The sequence below is a fragment of the Gavialis gangeticus genome, unplaced genomic scaffold (assembly GCF_001723915.1).
Source record: "Gavialis gangeticus isolate Ggan-Ray unplaced genomic scaffold, GavGan_comp1, whole genome shotgun sequence".
Lineage (NCBI taxonomy): Eukaryota > Metazoa > Chordata > Crocodylia > Gavialidae > Gavialis > Gavialis gangeticus.
The window spans coordinates 23,624,321-23,639,317 of NW_017729002.1; the positions used below are offsets into that span (position 1 = coordinate 23,624,321).

The window sequence follows — 14,997 nt, forward strand, 5'->3', positions numbered from 1 at the left end:
GGGGGGGCTGGGATGGTGCTGTAGCACAATACGTCAGCCCCCACCCCTCAGGCCCAACAGCAAGTGCCTTTTACCTTTATATTCCCTTGCTTTTTGATGCTTGTCCTACCCAAACCCATGTGCTGGAAGATGCTGTCTGTTGTGGGGAAGTCACCCTGGTACCAGCCAACTTTGAATGTCTCCAGTACTAGCCATGACCAAAGCTTTGCCCCGAGGCTCCAACATCAGAGCTGCACTCTTTTCTGCTAATGGAAGATGAGTAGTCAGACTCCCTGGTCTATCCCTCTCCAATTAATTCCCCACTAACCTCAGCTACTCATGATCATTAATAGGGAAAGTCTGGGAAGACAGGGTGGGGCCACTGGGTACAAACTGCTCTTTTCTTTTGCATACATAGTATTGAAAAAAGGTGGAACAAGTCTGCGTGGCTCTTTATACAGTCTCTTAAAAAGTGTTTGTATATTTTCACTTTAAAATTTGCAGATCTGTCCCCCCCTCCCACTTAGCTAATGCACTGGACCAGCAGTTCAGTGCTTCTATTTACATGGCTGCATAAAATTTTTCCCTGACTGCATCTTGGAAAAAAAACCCTTAAAAAAAGAATTGAGATAGAGATATATATATATATATATATTTATATATATAATATTTATATAAATAAGTGAAAAGGGCAAGCAGACTGCTTCCTTTGGATTCCCAGTCAGCTAATTTTTGCCTCTTTTTTGGCAATGGCAAGCCAATGTCCCGGCAGAACTTGCAATTGTGCCCTGACCCCATTTAGTCTAAAAAGAACTGTCCAATATTCACTATAGCACCAGCAATCCATTGGGAATCCAAGAGTTAAAGTTGCAGCATAGACTCTCCCTTGCCCACCCCCTAAGCCTCTTGATCTCCCGTTAAATCTATTCCTCAGCCAAGACAGGCTGGGCTCATCCCTCCCCCAGCCCAGCAGCTGCTGAGTTTGCCACCAAGGCCAAGAGGAAAAGCCCCAAGCGTTCTGAAGATTCCCTTGGCAGAGTCCTCTCCTTCCAGCGACGCTGGATCCAGCTGATGTGATGCTTGGGGTGTTGGGCCCAACATGAGCGCATTCCCAGCACTGTGCGCCATCTGAAAAATGCCCAAGGAACGTCCAAAAGGATCTGATGGAGAAGGGCTACATGTGCAAACATCTGTACATCAGTGGGGCGCTGTGGATGTGTTTGGAGCTGACAGCCTCTCTGCCTCGCTAAGAGATCTTGCAGTTGTTGCGTGAGCAGTTCTGTGGGGGGCTTTGTGGTGGACGGATGGATTTGGACCTCTTCAAGCTGTTCCCTTTGCTGCTACTCCCACCCCCGCTGCTGGCCAAGGAATATGACCGCCCGTGCATCATCACTGCATTCATCCCATTGGCCATGGAGAAAGATTTCAGGTGGCTCTTGATGGTGACAGGCAGCGGCAGCTTGTCGATGAGGTGGACTGGCGTGCAGGAGACGATTGCACGGCAGCAGAGGTCCTGCAAGCTGAACACTGCCGGGAGAGAAAGTTTACCATGGTGAAGCAGCAAACATCAAGGGGTGTACCCACAGAGAAGCCCCTCCCTGCAGCTGCTCCCCATCAAGCTCAACTCTTGTTTCTTACAGGTGGGAGAAACTAGTAATAGCCAGAAGAGAGCCTTGGAAAAAGCAGGTCTCATTAAACAAGGACCTCCCAGATCCTAGTCCCAACCCTTAATACTTGATACTCTGCATCCTTCGCAAGCTCATCTAGGGTCCTATGAAGTTTCACTGTCAGTGCCTAACAAGAGGGCCTTTTGCCATCAGGCTGCATATGCCCTCCAGCCAAATGCTCCCCCCACCTCCATTCCAAGAGGCCACAAAGGCCATATTCAGTGTAAAAGTAGGCAACAGGCTTGGAAGGCATAGCCCATTCTCTTTTGGGGCCTGTTTAAATTTGCATCAGTTTAGGGGCAGGTGCTCCTGAACTCTGACCCCACAGAGCCATAGCAAAAGCTTAACCTTCCTGCCCACTATACTGAGCTCCTGCTGCCATGCTGCTGGCTGCAGGGTGAGGGGCTCAGTCTGGGGCAGCTGCTCTCAGCTTGCTTGGTGTGGTGCAGTGGCTCATTACAGTAGGCAGGACAGCTACTTGGTGCATTGCATAATGCCCAGTCCTGTATGGGCCTGGCTGCCAGTTGCCACAGTACCAGAACTACACATTGGCAACAGGAAGCCAAGCAGGGCAGGGTGGTGGAGGAGTCTGCACACTGCGTGGCCTAACCCAGCTGCACCAGAGTGGAGCAGCAAGGGGTGCAGGCCTCCCTCAAGCTTCTGGCAGCAGCTGGCACACCAGACAGTATCAACTGGCATCTCCCTGGTACCCCCCCCACCAAAATTCCTTAAGTGGCCCTCCAGCCCAAATAATTGCCCACCATTGATGTAAGTGCTCACATAACTGCATTGTGAGCACAATAGTTTGTAAGCTACTTCCTTATAGGCGGCCACATGGGGGCACACTCCCATCTTTGGTCTGGGCAAGGATTCAGGCAGTAAAGCCACTAAGCCATTCTGTGCATGGGGCAGAAGACACTGACAGCAGTTGTACGTCCTGCCCGTGGACAGCAGTCAGCAGGGATCTGCAGTGTGCAAATGACTTCAGCTTTAAACATCAGCAGCTGTTCTGTAGGGCAGCAGAACTAGCAGCGTAGCTCTGACCCAAGCCAGGTGTGTGCTGCTGGCTCTCCACCCCAGGAAAAACTTTCCACATAAAACTAGGTATCCCACTGTGTGTAGGGGCACTGCCTTGCACCTCTCGCGTAACCTGGGATTTGAATCTTAAATTACACTAGATTCTACTCTAGAAACCCTCCTCCTGCCCCTTCTTCCAGAAGCTACAAAGTTGTGAATTGGCTTCACTTTAGGCAAAGCAAGCGACTCGGTGCCCTTTGTCCCCAGGAGGCCTGAATTCAGCCTGACCTGTCATGAGAACACATGCAACCCACCACGATAGACCACGTATAACTGCTGGTATTATGCATACCATGTTGATGTGTATTGGACAGGGCATCTCTGGTACTAGCCACACACCCCTCCTCCCCCAAGCACATGCACTCCCACTCAGGGATGGATTACCCAAGGCTGATTCAGGTCTGAACTAGCACTTCAGTGCGACATCAGACTCAGTGTAAGCTCAGCAAGCTACCTCAACTCCATGCATTCAATGGCTACAGCGCATTACAGAATTCACTTTGATTAGTGAATGGCTAGATACCAGGTGCTGAAGCTGGTCTCCAGCTCTGACACTAACCCACTACATGACCTAGGGTGCACTATGTACTGCCTGCCTCCATTTTCCCTACCTGTGAGGCAGGACACCATCTTTCCTGAGGTCACAGTGGTGGGTAGGGAATGAGGCACCTGAGCACAGTAAGAGAGTTTCACAATAACCTTCACAAACATATGCATCTCTTTACCTAGGGCCGATAGCCGAGCAATCCTCCCCTATCACAAAGGAGGTGCCCACTCACCTCTGTTCGGTCTCCATATCTTCTCCATGCCATGCCTCATGAGCACAATGCGCGATAGCTCCGTGAAGGACTCAATGACGTTGAAATTGCACAGCGGACTGACCTCAAAGAACGTCATGCAGTTCTTCTCAGCATAGGCGCGGGCTTGCTCTGTGGGCACCTGCCGCTTGAAGGCAAGGTGCAGCCTGTTCCCAACCAAGATCCGGGGCACACCTGGGGCATGCTGCAAGAGAGCAGGACCTGTTACTATGGGACAGTAAGGACTCATGCCAGTGAATCCAAGAGCCATGACAGGTTTGTGTGCTGCTCTGCTCAGGCATCCACCTGGACAGGAGTGAAATTGCCCCTGCTATGGTCAATCACTGCAAAATGCACAGCATAGCCATGCCAGGCCTTTGTCACAGACCAGCCCCTTCTGTTCTGTTTGACAGAGAACCCCCCTTGTACTCTTGGCCCATTGTTCTCTGCCCGATCATATCGAGCCCCTGCATTGCACAATTCTAGCCAGGCTTGCTGTCCTCATTCAGTCAGTGAACTGCATCTGCTGACAGAGGAGTCTTCCTGCCCCTGCAGTTCTTCTGTAACAGCTCTAGATTATACTGGCAAAGTCAATTTTCCAGCAAGTGCCATTTAAGTGGCTCTTTTACATCCAGGCTGTCACTCAGCGGGCTGTGGCAGAGTCCAAGGAGACCTGGGACTTATGACCAGATTAGCTTCAGATGCCAGTACAGAAATATGTTAGAGGCATATAGCACTGAAAGTGCCCAGAAGCCCCACTGCAACAGTAAAATAAGTTAGCAGATGCACACACACACACACACACACACACACACATGTATATGTATATATCCATCCTAATGCCCCCCTTACCTCATCAATTTCCTTTATCCATCTGTCTATGCCATCGAAGGACCAGCGGTTAGTGATGTCATATACCAAGAGAATTCCCTGTGTAGAAGAGAACATATGACTAGTAAGTTACATACACAAACTGATGCAACTGGAAAAATGTCTGTCCCCTCAGTTTTGCACTGGAGAGACAAATATTTGACATGAGAGGGTGAAGGCAGTTTGTCCAATTTCTCCGAGTTTAAAGTGTGGAAAGAATGAGTCATTAAATATGTGACAGGCTGCACCAAGTCACATCAGATAATTTAGGGGCATCAAACTCACCCTCTGTCCAGGGCTGGATACAAACTATGGGGCTCCTTGCAGGCTGGATCTACAGGCAAGCAGTGGCAGCAGTAGAAGTGGCTGCTTGCTGCATGCAAGAGAGGCAGCACAAACTGCAGGATGAACACTGGTGGGCCAAGCACCCACAGGCTAAGTGGCCACAACCCTCACTCAGCTCCCCCCCCCTCCCCCCAGTGTCTAACAGGGCCCTGGATTGTGTGGCAGGTCCTCTTCCCAAATTCCCTGGCCCACCAGGAGCCCAACAGGCCAGATGGAGCGGTGTTGTGGGCTGGATCTTGTCAGGGGGGAGCATATGTTTGATACCCCTGAGCTAACCAAAAGATTTGAGCCCTTCCAGCTTTGGGAGAGGAGACTGGTTTTGGTCTGCAACTCCTGACTTCCAATGGCACCATCTATTATGACTGACAAAGAATGAGACAGGAAGAACATTGTGAGACTGACACTTGGGTCCAGGTAGCAAATTTGCAGGCCAACAGTTAGAAGAATAATGAGATCCTTGTCCAGTAGGAAGTTTGCTACAGAATCACTGGAACAGAAACGAGGCAATCTACACAGAAGAACTGTCCTTGAAGGCATGCTGGCAACCAAGCTCACAAAGCACAGCACATTCAGTACACTGTGTGCAGATACCCTTTGCCAAGAGCTGTTCCACATTGCTCTATTTTAATTTTGGTAGAAAAAACATTTTGGATTTGAGAAAGTTTGCTGACTTGAAAAGCAGGGGTCCGGACTTAGTCAGATGTGGCCCTGTCCCACTTCCATGTGAGCTTCCAAATGATGAAACAACACTCAGCCGAGCTTTAAAACAGCACCTACTCAGCTACTTTACTCTTTGGCCCCCACACAGTTCTGTAGCTTACTCCTCTACAGTACCATAGCAAGGAAGTTCAGCGCCTGGGGCAAGCCCTGGCGCTGGCAGCCTGCCCTTGCCCTGCACACAGATCCAGGGGGACATGAGGGCTACACGCCCCCCCCCCCATGCTTGCCCAGGAATGGACGCAACAGCAGGAGCCACCCCCCACCCCAAACAAACTGCACACTGCTCTGTTCTGCCCCCTGCCCCAGCTGAGGAGTGCCTGTTAGCACCCCTTTGCTTTGGCACCTGAGGCGGATGCCTCTTCCCCACCAGTTGCTACAGTATTGCTCCTGTTACCTTCAAAACAAAGCACTTTCAAGTACCCCTTTAAGGCCTGACATCCTGAATCCTGTGTTATTTCAGGTGGTTCTGGGATGTGCACAAAAGAAGACTAAGAACCAGGACTGGGATTTTGAGCGAAGGAGGCTTGGTCTACATTAGACTGTTTTGCTGGCATAGCTACATCAGCGAGGAGCATGAGAAGTCATGCTGCTAAGCAATTAGGCTACCTGGAGGGGGAAAGGGGGGGCACGAAATCTTATTGTGGATGCTGTTATATCTGCAAACAAGTTTTCTGGAGGGCAGTTTCCCATTGGGGAGCAATCCTGGCAGAAGAACTCTTGCTGCTAGAAGATAGGCTCCACTAGGGAGATATGGTACAGCTCTACTGGGACATCCTTCTAGGTGTAGGTGGGTGTTGAAGTTTGTGACCTGATCTTCAAACTGTGTGATGCAGTGACTAACTGCAACACTGAGCCCCTGGGCTACTGACATTTTAGTGGAAAGACTAGACTTATTCCTTATTTCTATGTAGGGTGGGGTTAAGGCCACACATGCAGACATGCTTCAGTGCCAGAGGCCACTCCCTATGTTACCCTGAGGTTTTTAGAGGATTGTGCCGCCAGTTATGATCTTTTGCTTGATAATAAGTACAATACATTAGTCCAACAGACCTTGCTTTAGTACAGTCAAAGCTTACAAAGAGCAGGAATAAGAAAAAGAACAGTTGGTTACATACGTTGCAAGTTAATGCAAGAGCAGAGAACGCCCTTTATACAGTGCTGTTGTCTTACTATGGAGCCAGAGGCCGCTGAGTACACTGCCTTCGCTATAGACGGAGATCTCTCTGTGTAAACATTGAGGTTTTATGAACAGGCTGTTCATTTTGGATGGCTAACCACGAAAAGCTTCCTCAATTCTGCAGTTAGATATGGTATGGCAGCCTTTGAGAAGACCTCTGCTTTCCAATGGTAAGAATTTTCAAGCTCTTTGCTAAAATGTAGCTGGCACCTGATTCTGTGAAGCCTATGCCTCATCCCTGAAGTCATGATAAAAAAAATGGGCAACTGAAGAACCTGCCGCTGAGGACAAAAGTACTGTTAGCAAGGTGGCAGTCTTACCAACTTGATTATGATGGGAGGGAACATTATTTCATGGACTGTCCTTTTCATGTTTGTGTATCCTGCTGTGTTTGAAGAGTCAGTGAAGCAGAATATAGGAATTCGCTTTAAAAGGACATCCTGTTTGTGGTTAGGTTGAATAAAGACAGTCTTTGGTAGTGGGAAACAGCAAATGTAGGGGGAAAAAAGCCAGAAGCAAACATACATAATTCAAAAGGTAAAAGCATGAGTCAAAACACATAGGTAAAACTTTAGAGGAAGGCAAAGATCTCCCAGAGGGAAGAATGTGAGGTTAACCACAAGCAGCTCTGCTTTGAAGGCATCCCCAGCCACTCACTGAGAGCTGAGAACTTGCAACCTGAAGGGATGTGCCAGTTCTTTGCCCGAATTGTACTGTTTTTTAATTCTGTATGACAAAGAAGGGTAGAAAGCAAGACCTACGATTTTGGCACATTCTGCCAGATAGCTACCTAGACAATGGCATTCATGGTGCCTGCTCTTTTAGTGCAACTACAGGATGTGTGTCATTTCTCACTCTTGCCTTTCATTAGGCACTAGATGGTTACTGTGTGGCATCTGCCAAGTACATGTAGCCTTTTAAGGGGTGGTTGCAGCATTATGGACTTTGGAGTACAAGAGAAGACCCTAGAAGAGCAGCTCTTAGACAAACTTTTCTTTTCAAGTTAGTTCAATAACTTCCAGATATCTGTTGCAGACACCAGCTAATGTCTTCTGCCAGAGCTTTCTAATGTTCTGCTTGATTTGTTATTGCTTTTCCCTCTCTCACCAAGGGTATTTCAGTGAAAAAAACAGGCACTTAAAAAGAAAAAAAAAAGGCATGTGCTCTTACAGATTGATATAGACTCTACTGTAACTGGGATCTCCAAGAAGAGTTATAATGGAAGGTAATAATCAACTGGAAATAAAAGTAGGAACGGATGAACTTACATTGTCATGAGGCAGCGTTACAGGTAGAAACTCTACCTCACAGGGGAAAAACCCAACAATGATACAAAACACAACAGGTCCTGGGGAGGCTGATACCTCCTTGCTAGGAGAGCACGAGGGATGGCTTTGTGGCTAAGGCTCTGGACTAGGACTCAGGAGACTTAAGTTCAGCTACTGGCTGTCAGACTCAGTGCTTGACCCAAGGCAAATATTTGCTCTCTGTATGCTTTGGCACCCATTTGTAGCGTGACGCTGATGCTGACATACCTGTGAGGATCTCCCCAGCTGATTTCCTGCCCTTAGGGGATCAATGATCTCCCAAGGTCCCTTCCAGCCCTAATGTCAATGAAATCTATGAAGTTACAAGATTCAGCCTAATGGAAATGTCTGCTCTGGCAGCAGACAGGCCTGGTGGAACGTGCCACCTCTAGAAGTGCAGTGTGAGGTCTCTCAAGGACATTCAGCCCTGGGGTTGGAGCACATCCCAGGTGGGATCCTAGCAGTGAATACCTTGCTGACAAAGTTGGGCCTCCCAGGTGGTCACCTCCACCCTCAGTCCAAGAGTCCCGCAGTGACACTAAGTGCACAGTGCACATCAGATACTGACATAAGAAATACTCTCAGTGGAGTTACTGCTGCCTTGGGGTGGGTGTTGTTTACTGTACCATATTGGACATTTAGCTGACCTTGGCCCCCTGTATCTTTCCTATGGTGATGTCAAATACTTCAAACAATGCTAAAAACCCGAAGATGTACCAGGTCTATTGTATAACACTGTACAATAGTCTTGTTGCCTTTCTAGTGCAGGAGCAACAAGCAAAAGCATGAGGCTTGGAGGACAGTAATGCATGCTGGGACATTCTAGCCATGTGGGCATCTACTGTACAGCAATGTCTAGTGGTAACAGGCACAATTCTGTGACCATCTTCTGAAGCAACACCAGTATTCAGCTCCCTGCTGTAGTAGTGGATAGCACAAGATGAATGTTGGCTGAGTGTAGCAACACACATCTCTGTTTTTCATGTGCTGTCCTGTCAACATCTATTATTAGAAGGCAGTTTTTAAAGTCCGGCCAGTTTTCACTAGGTTCACTCTCTCACATGAAACTCCAGTGTATTAAATCCTGTTTTACAGTGTTCAGTAATGCTATTCAATAAAACCATGCCCCCCACAATCTTCATTGCCCTTTTGTTCTGAGCATCTGTCACCTGCACAAGAGCAACAAACAGTCACAACCACACACACCAGTCTGAGGTCATACAAGTGGTTAAGTAATACAGGCTGGTTGCTTTTATCATCCTGAACATGGACAAAAACCATGCTGAAGGGCACTTGATGATTATTTTTATTGTGATAAAGAGCAGGAAAAAAGGATTTCATTCCTGCTTGTGTGTGGGGACTCAGTAAGCAGCGAAGCTTTCACAATAGTTTTGCAGCTTTTTTGCTCTAGTTCATTTATTGGTCCCCCACCAATTCATGCAGTAAAACACGTGAAAGCAAGAACTAAATATTCCCAAAATAAACATGCAGGATTTTTCGACAATTTATAGGTCAAAGGAGAAACACACCAAAAAAGAATCTCCTTATTAAAAGAAATGGTTTTCCTGAAGTCCCCCCCAATGAAGAATCTAGTGCTAAGATAGACAAGTAAGGCAGAAAAATCAGCATCCTCCTTCAATGCACTCCTGAACTTTATTTTAGCTTCCACTATAATTTTTACCCCATCTCATTTCCAAGACTACAAGAATAAATCTTTGGCCAGTGTTAGTGAAAGGTGCAGGACATAAGAGCTTATCCAGACTGAAGTTAGTCTCTGGCCAAAAATAATCTTCATAAAAGGAAGTGAAAACAAAACACTCCTGCCTATTTTTTTTTGTTTTCTTTTTAATTAAATAGGCTACAAATCATTTAGAAGAAAAACAGTATGCAGCTGCCTTTTTTACTTCTGGACTGAGAAACTCCCCGAGCCAACAATCATGAGGTCTAATTGGTCAAGGATGATTCTGCCAGAAACCTGTTCTAGGAGGATACAGTATTAAAGCACTCTGGGAGATGCAGCCAAAGGTCTCCTTAAAGTGGAACATTTTGCATCAGCATGGTATGTCACCAGCAAGATAGTACCAGATTCTCACTGGCAGGAGGAAGGTCAAGTCAACAAGCTGTGATGGCAAGGAAGAAACAGGCCTCCACAGTAACCTTAATATAGCCCCCCCCACACAGACACCAAAAGATAAGATTTCCCAGTGAAACATTCTAAAGATCAAGTGTTACCATGCTGAGGTTGCCCGTGACACCCAAACTCTTCCTCTATTCCCCAACATATGCAAAGGATGGGTTTTTAAACTCACACAGCTCCTATTTTCTCCTCTCTGGGTAGGCAGTGAAAGATATACATGCTTGCATACACATGCACACCCCACGCACAGAAGCCAGGTTTTGTTTTACAGATTGTGGGGTAATCCAAGTTTAGGCATTGCTGGACTAAACATCTCTTTTCCAAAGCTTTAAAATTCAGTAAAAGGAAAAAACTCTATATGGAATTTTAGGTCACTTTAAAATAAAAAATAAAAAGTGTAAGAACTTCATGATGCGCATGTCCTTGCTAAACAGAAGTCTCTCCATTTAAGTACTTAGCTGGCTCTTAAGTATCTCTGCATCTCCAGAATGCATAGTTGTGTTCCACAACAAGCTTGCAATATATGGAAGTGCTAACATGCCTCAGTTTCCCCACTTCTGAGATGGCAATGGGGAAACTGAGGAATAGAGCAATTTAGGCCACATCTGTAGTGTGAACTTACCATCTCTGGCAGTGGTGCTCTCAGATGTGCTGTTCTGCTCCAGATGAGGATCCTCCTAAGGCAGAAGCAGTGTAGGTACATCCATGCACTGCTTTGACAGTACCAGTTAGCCTGTCCATCAGCAGTGCCAATGACTCTGTTCAAAACATCAGATAGCTAGGGCTACTTTCCTTCCAGCTTAGGAGACAGCAACACAGAGCACTGCACAATGCTCAAGGGCACCACTACTAGGCCGAGTTTACACAGCAGACATGGCCCAAATGATCTGTCCGAGCTGACTGCTAGGCAGTCTGTGGTAGATTTTTCTTCTAAAGTAGTATATTAACTACCCAGTCATCCCTCCTTCCCATCCTGCACTGCCCTTAACCTCACCATCGTAACATATACAGCAAGGCTGAACCCACTTATGAGCCCTGTTCCACACATCTGCATTCTGAGGGTGAAATGCCACGCAGCTTCTCTGCTTAAATACCCATCACCAGCACAAGGCTAAGAAAATTATCCAACAGAGACCAGATGTATTGGACTAGGGTAGGCATTTCTGGAGTGAATATCTATGAAGACTCAATAGAAAGGTAGCGGGGTGGGCCTGTGGCTATTAGTCCAAAGCAAAATTACTTCTGCTATGGCCTTCTGAATACTTCATCAGTAAGTACACAAGAGCTTTGTGGCTTGGAGAACAATCTTGAGACTCTTCCAAAAAGAGAGGTGTACAAGGATTACAAGGTAAAGGAAGCAGAGACTGCACAAAGACTCACCATTTGTTTAGGCTACCTGACAGCATGACTGATTGGGGTGCATAATTCATGAATAACCCTGCTCCCAGAAAGCTGTTGGTGGGGCAGCTTTGGAAGGGCACCAGTCAGGCCTCCTCTGGCACAGGTGAAAATGGATTCACCCCAAGTGGAAAGATCCAGCCAACTAAGTGCTGCAGAAGCATGTTGCAGCTAGGGAGGTTACTTCTTTTCCCTTTTGTTCGACTTGGGTTTGATTTAAGTGCTTGGCACAACTGATGCATCTGCTGTGACTCAATAAACAAATCAGGCAGTGCTGATTAGCAGAGGCACCAAAGATGCCATTATTCTGCTGAAGACTGGGAAACTATCTACTGGCTAAAGCAGCAGCCTATAAAGAAAGGCTATTACTGGTCAGAGCTCAGCAATATTTTTTTAGTGTCATGGTTGCAACTGGGATTTGTTATAGACTTTCCTTGGAGTAGGCTTTTAATGCCTATTAAAGTGTACTATGGACACCAGTTTGGAACAATTTACAAAGCATTTGAACCTCTTTGTATTCCAGCCAATGTAAATGCTGCCTGGCCAGCCAAGTCTCCAGAGCATCTGTTGAAATAGGTTTAGTTACTGGCATGTGTGAGGGTGAGAAAGATAACGCCACCTCCTTTTTCCTCTCCTACCCCCATGTCAGCCCCTAGAAGAGTATAAGTCCTCCAGTTCTATTAAAAAAAAAAAATATTGCTACGCATTCTCACAATTACAGACTTACGTGCAACAAGTTAAGAGCATCAGACCAGACAGGTTATTGAGAAGTGTAAACTCTGCAATAGGGAAAGTTGAGAACTGAGAGCAGACTGGAAAGAACAATCAAACAGGAGTGAATACCAGCATCACCTTTTGCACCCAGCAATGGTTACTGAAATAAAACCAACTGTTCATTTGTAGCAAGTCAGGCCCTTGGATGTTGGGTATTTATTTGCATATGTACATATTAAAAATAAAAACAGCTTCAAAACAGAGATTTGCATTTCTAAAGGACTGCTCATTTCCTAACAGGATGCAATTTCTGCTCATTAACTGTGAAGATCAGATTTTGTTTGCACTAGAGCCACCAGAAGGTCCCAGGTGAACATCATGCAAGCTGTGTGCTATGAACATGGAGACAGTTCCCACTTCCCTTCCTGCAGGTGGGAGGAAAAGACTGGTGCTCTTTGACTGTTGTTAGACCACAGCTGATCAGAAAGCCAACGTGAAACCCTGCTTAAATGAGCTGGTTCTCGTTGTGCTAAGTGTCAGCTCCATGCCAGGGAAGTCATTGCTGGAAAAATACTTCCCATCCCATTCACCTGGGAAACTAGAGTGTAAATCAGAAGTATTTTGCCTGTGTGAATTCCTGAAGCCCATCTGCACTTGACAGTACCTGCTCACACAGATTTCAGTAATGTTCCCCCCTCCCTCCCCACCTCCAGCTTTTAAATTAATTTAGCAAAACAGCTCATGGAACATAGACAAAGGGCACTACAGAACTGCTTCTGTATAGAGCTCCCTGCCAGAGAAGCAGGAATTTGGGTCCAACTCAACTCAGAAAGAACACAGCTTAGTGCCCCCGAGGTGCTTAACGCAGGTGACAGACCCAAGACTATACCACAGCACAAGCGCAGACTGCAGTTTACACAACATGGATTCTTCCCACACCAGACATAGGGAAGGCAAGAAGAGGCTCTTTAAAGTTACACCCTTCACCTGAATACTTAGTAACTACAGGTGCTACAGGAAACAGGAGGTGCAAACAGAAATTGACTGACTGGAAACATTCTTCTCCAGTGCATTTGACAGCATTTGGTAGTTTTTAAGAGCACAAGTCTTGTCTTCAAAAAGACAGGCATTTAGATACTGAAAAAAAGTCATTGACTTAAAATGCTCAAGTCATTTGTGAAAGCAGGACTTAAGCACCCTTGGGGGGGAAAAAAAAGTTCCTCTGCATGACTACTGTTTCACTCCTTCCTTGTACAGTAAGCTTCCTCTGCTTGCAGGAGCTTTTCACCCAGTAACCGGAGAGAAAAGAAACAATTCTCCTACCATACAACCTGGCATGGAGTTCAGGGGAGATACAGCGACTCAACTGCTAAATTGTGGTGGAAGTTCATGGTGCAGTGGTGCCTTTAATTTTGCTCTTTGTGCCACACTCCCCACTTGCCCCTCAGTGGCCAAGAGGCAAAAATGGCAGCATTAATTGCCTTTTGGCCACTTAGTGGCTTGGGGAGGGTGCACATGACAAAAAAGTGAAATTAAGACCGCTACTGTGTTGTAAAACTTCTAGTGTGATTGAGGTAGGTTCCTAGTTATGAGGAAACCCTTATGGAAGGGATGCTATTCGCAGTACCCGAGAACTTAATGGAAGGTATGGGATACTGAACACAGTACCAGGAGTGTGCTGCAACATAAGGCAGGCAGCTGGCCGGCCACTTTTTGATCAACTCTAACAACCAGAGGATGATGCATGGTTTTGCAAACAAACACATAGTAATCCCATGTGATCATCACAGAGGAGGAAATGACACCACAAACACCTGGGAGCATCTTGATGATCTTATACATGCAAGAACAGCATCAGGACATCTGAGTTCTTGTCTGAAGTCACCTATTCTAGTCCAGGCCACACTGCCTCCAAACATGGTTTACTGCTAATTTTGAGGAAAGGCAGGTAAAATACTCAATTCCCATAGATTCTTAGCTGACAGAAAAGTTATAAGCCCAGCGTTACAGACCACAAAATAGGAATTAAGCTCCAATGTTCTTCTAACTGATAAGATTCCCATTACTGGGTTCCTAAATACCTTTTGATTACACAACAGTCATGCCAGTTAAGTTAGTACAGCTTTCCTTCAGGTCCAGATAACAGCCTTCACTTCTTTAGACAATAAATAGCAAACTGGCCTGGTTTTGCTACAGGACAAAAGAAAAGAGTAAAGTAGCTTTGTCACTCACCCTCATGCATTTTAGTGTCTCCATAACACTTTAATCCCGAGTCAGATGGGGGTTATTTAGTTCAGCTGAAGAGAACTGTTCATCACTGCCCAATAGCTGAAGTGAGCTAATCTGCGACTCTTAAGTCTGTGCAACCCTCTCTGTTTCTGGCAACTTTTTCAGAAGAAACTTCAAACCATCCAATTTGAGGTTTATAGCAGTACAAGGGTCAGCAGCCCTGGGGTGTGATCAATGGACAATCTGGGCCCAAGGTAAGGAGCTAGAAACGAAAGACTCCACCCCCCATATTCAGTCTTCCACAACTTGGAGACTGGGCTGAATGAGAGGACTTATGGCAGGGGAAAGGAAGTCTTGATGCAGATTTTTTTTTTCTTATTTAAGACTTTCTCCAACCATATCAATACTATAAGGGAATCTCCCAGGGAGACTTCCAAGACAGACTTATCACCAAGTTCCTACTCAGTTTGTGATCAGTCACTTGCATCTGCCAGGAGTTTCTCTGTACATCTAACTAGTGTGGTCTCAGGGATACAAAAAAAAAAAAAAAAAAAAAAAAAAAAAAAAAAAAAAAAAAAAA

General features: G+C 46.1%; 1 protein-coding gene across 1 annotated transcript in view; it reads right to left on the minus strand.

Annotated features, from left to right (window-relative positions):
- Positions 1-1,205: 1,205 nt before the first annotated feature.
- Positions 1,206-14,997, minus strand: part of RAB40C (RAB40C, member RAS oncogene family) — a 61,588-nt gene continuing 47,796 nt past the window's right edge. Inside the window, exons 4-6 of the mRNA XM_019507674.1 lie at positions 4,373-4,450; positions 3,503-3,725; positions 1,206-1,506 (exon numbers count right to left, since the gene is read on the minus strand). Coding sequence (XP_019363219.1) covers positions 1,226-1,506; positions 3,503-3,725; positions 4,373-4,450 — 582 coding nt within the window. The 3' untranslated portion in view covers positions 1,206-1,225. The remainder of the gene's footprint in view (positions 1,507-3,502; positions 3,726-4,372; positions 4,451-14,997) is intronic.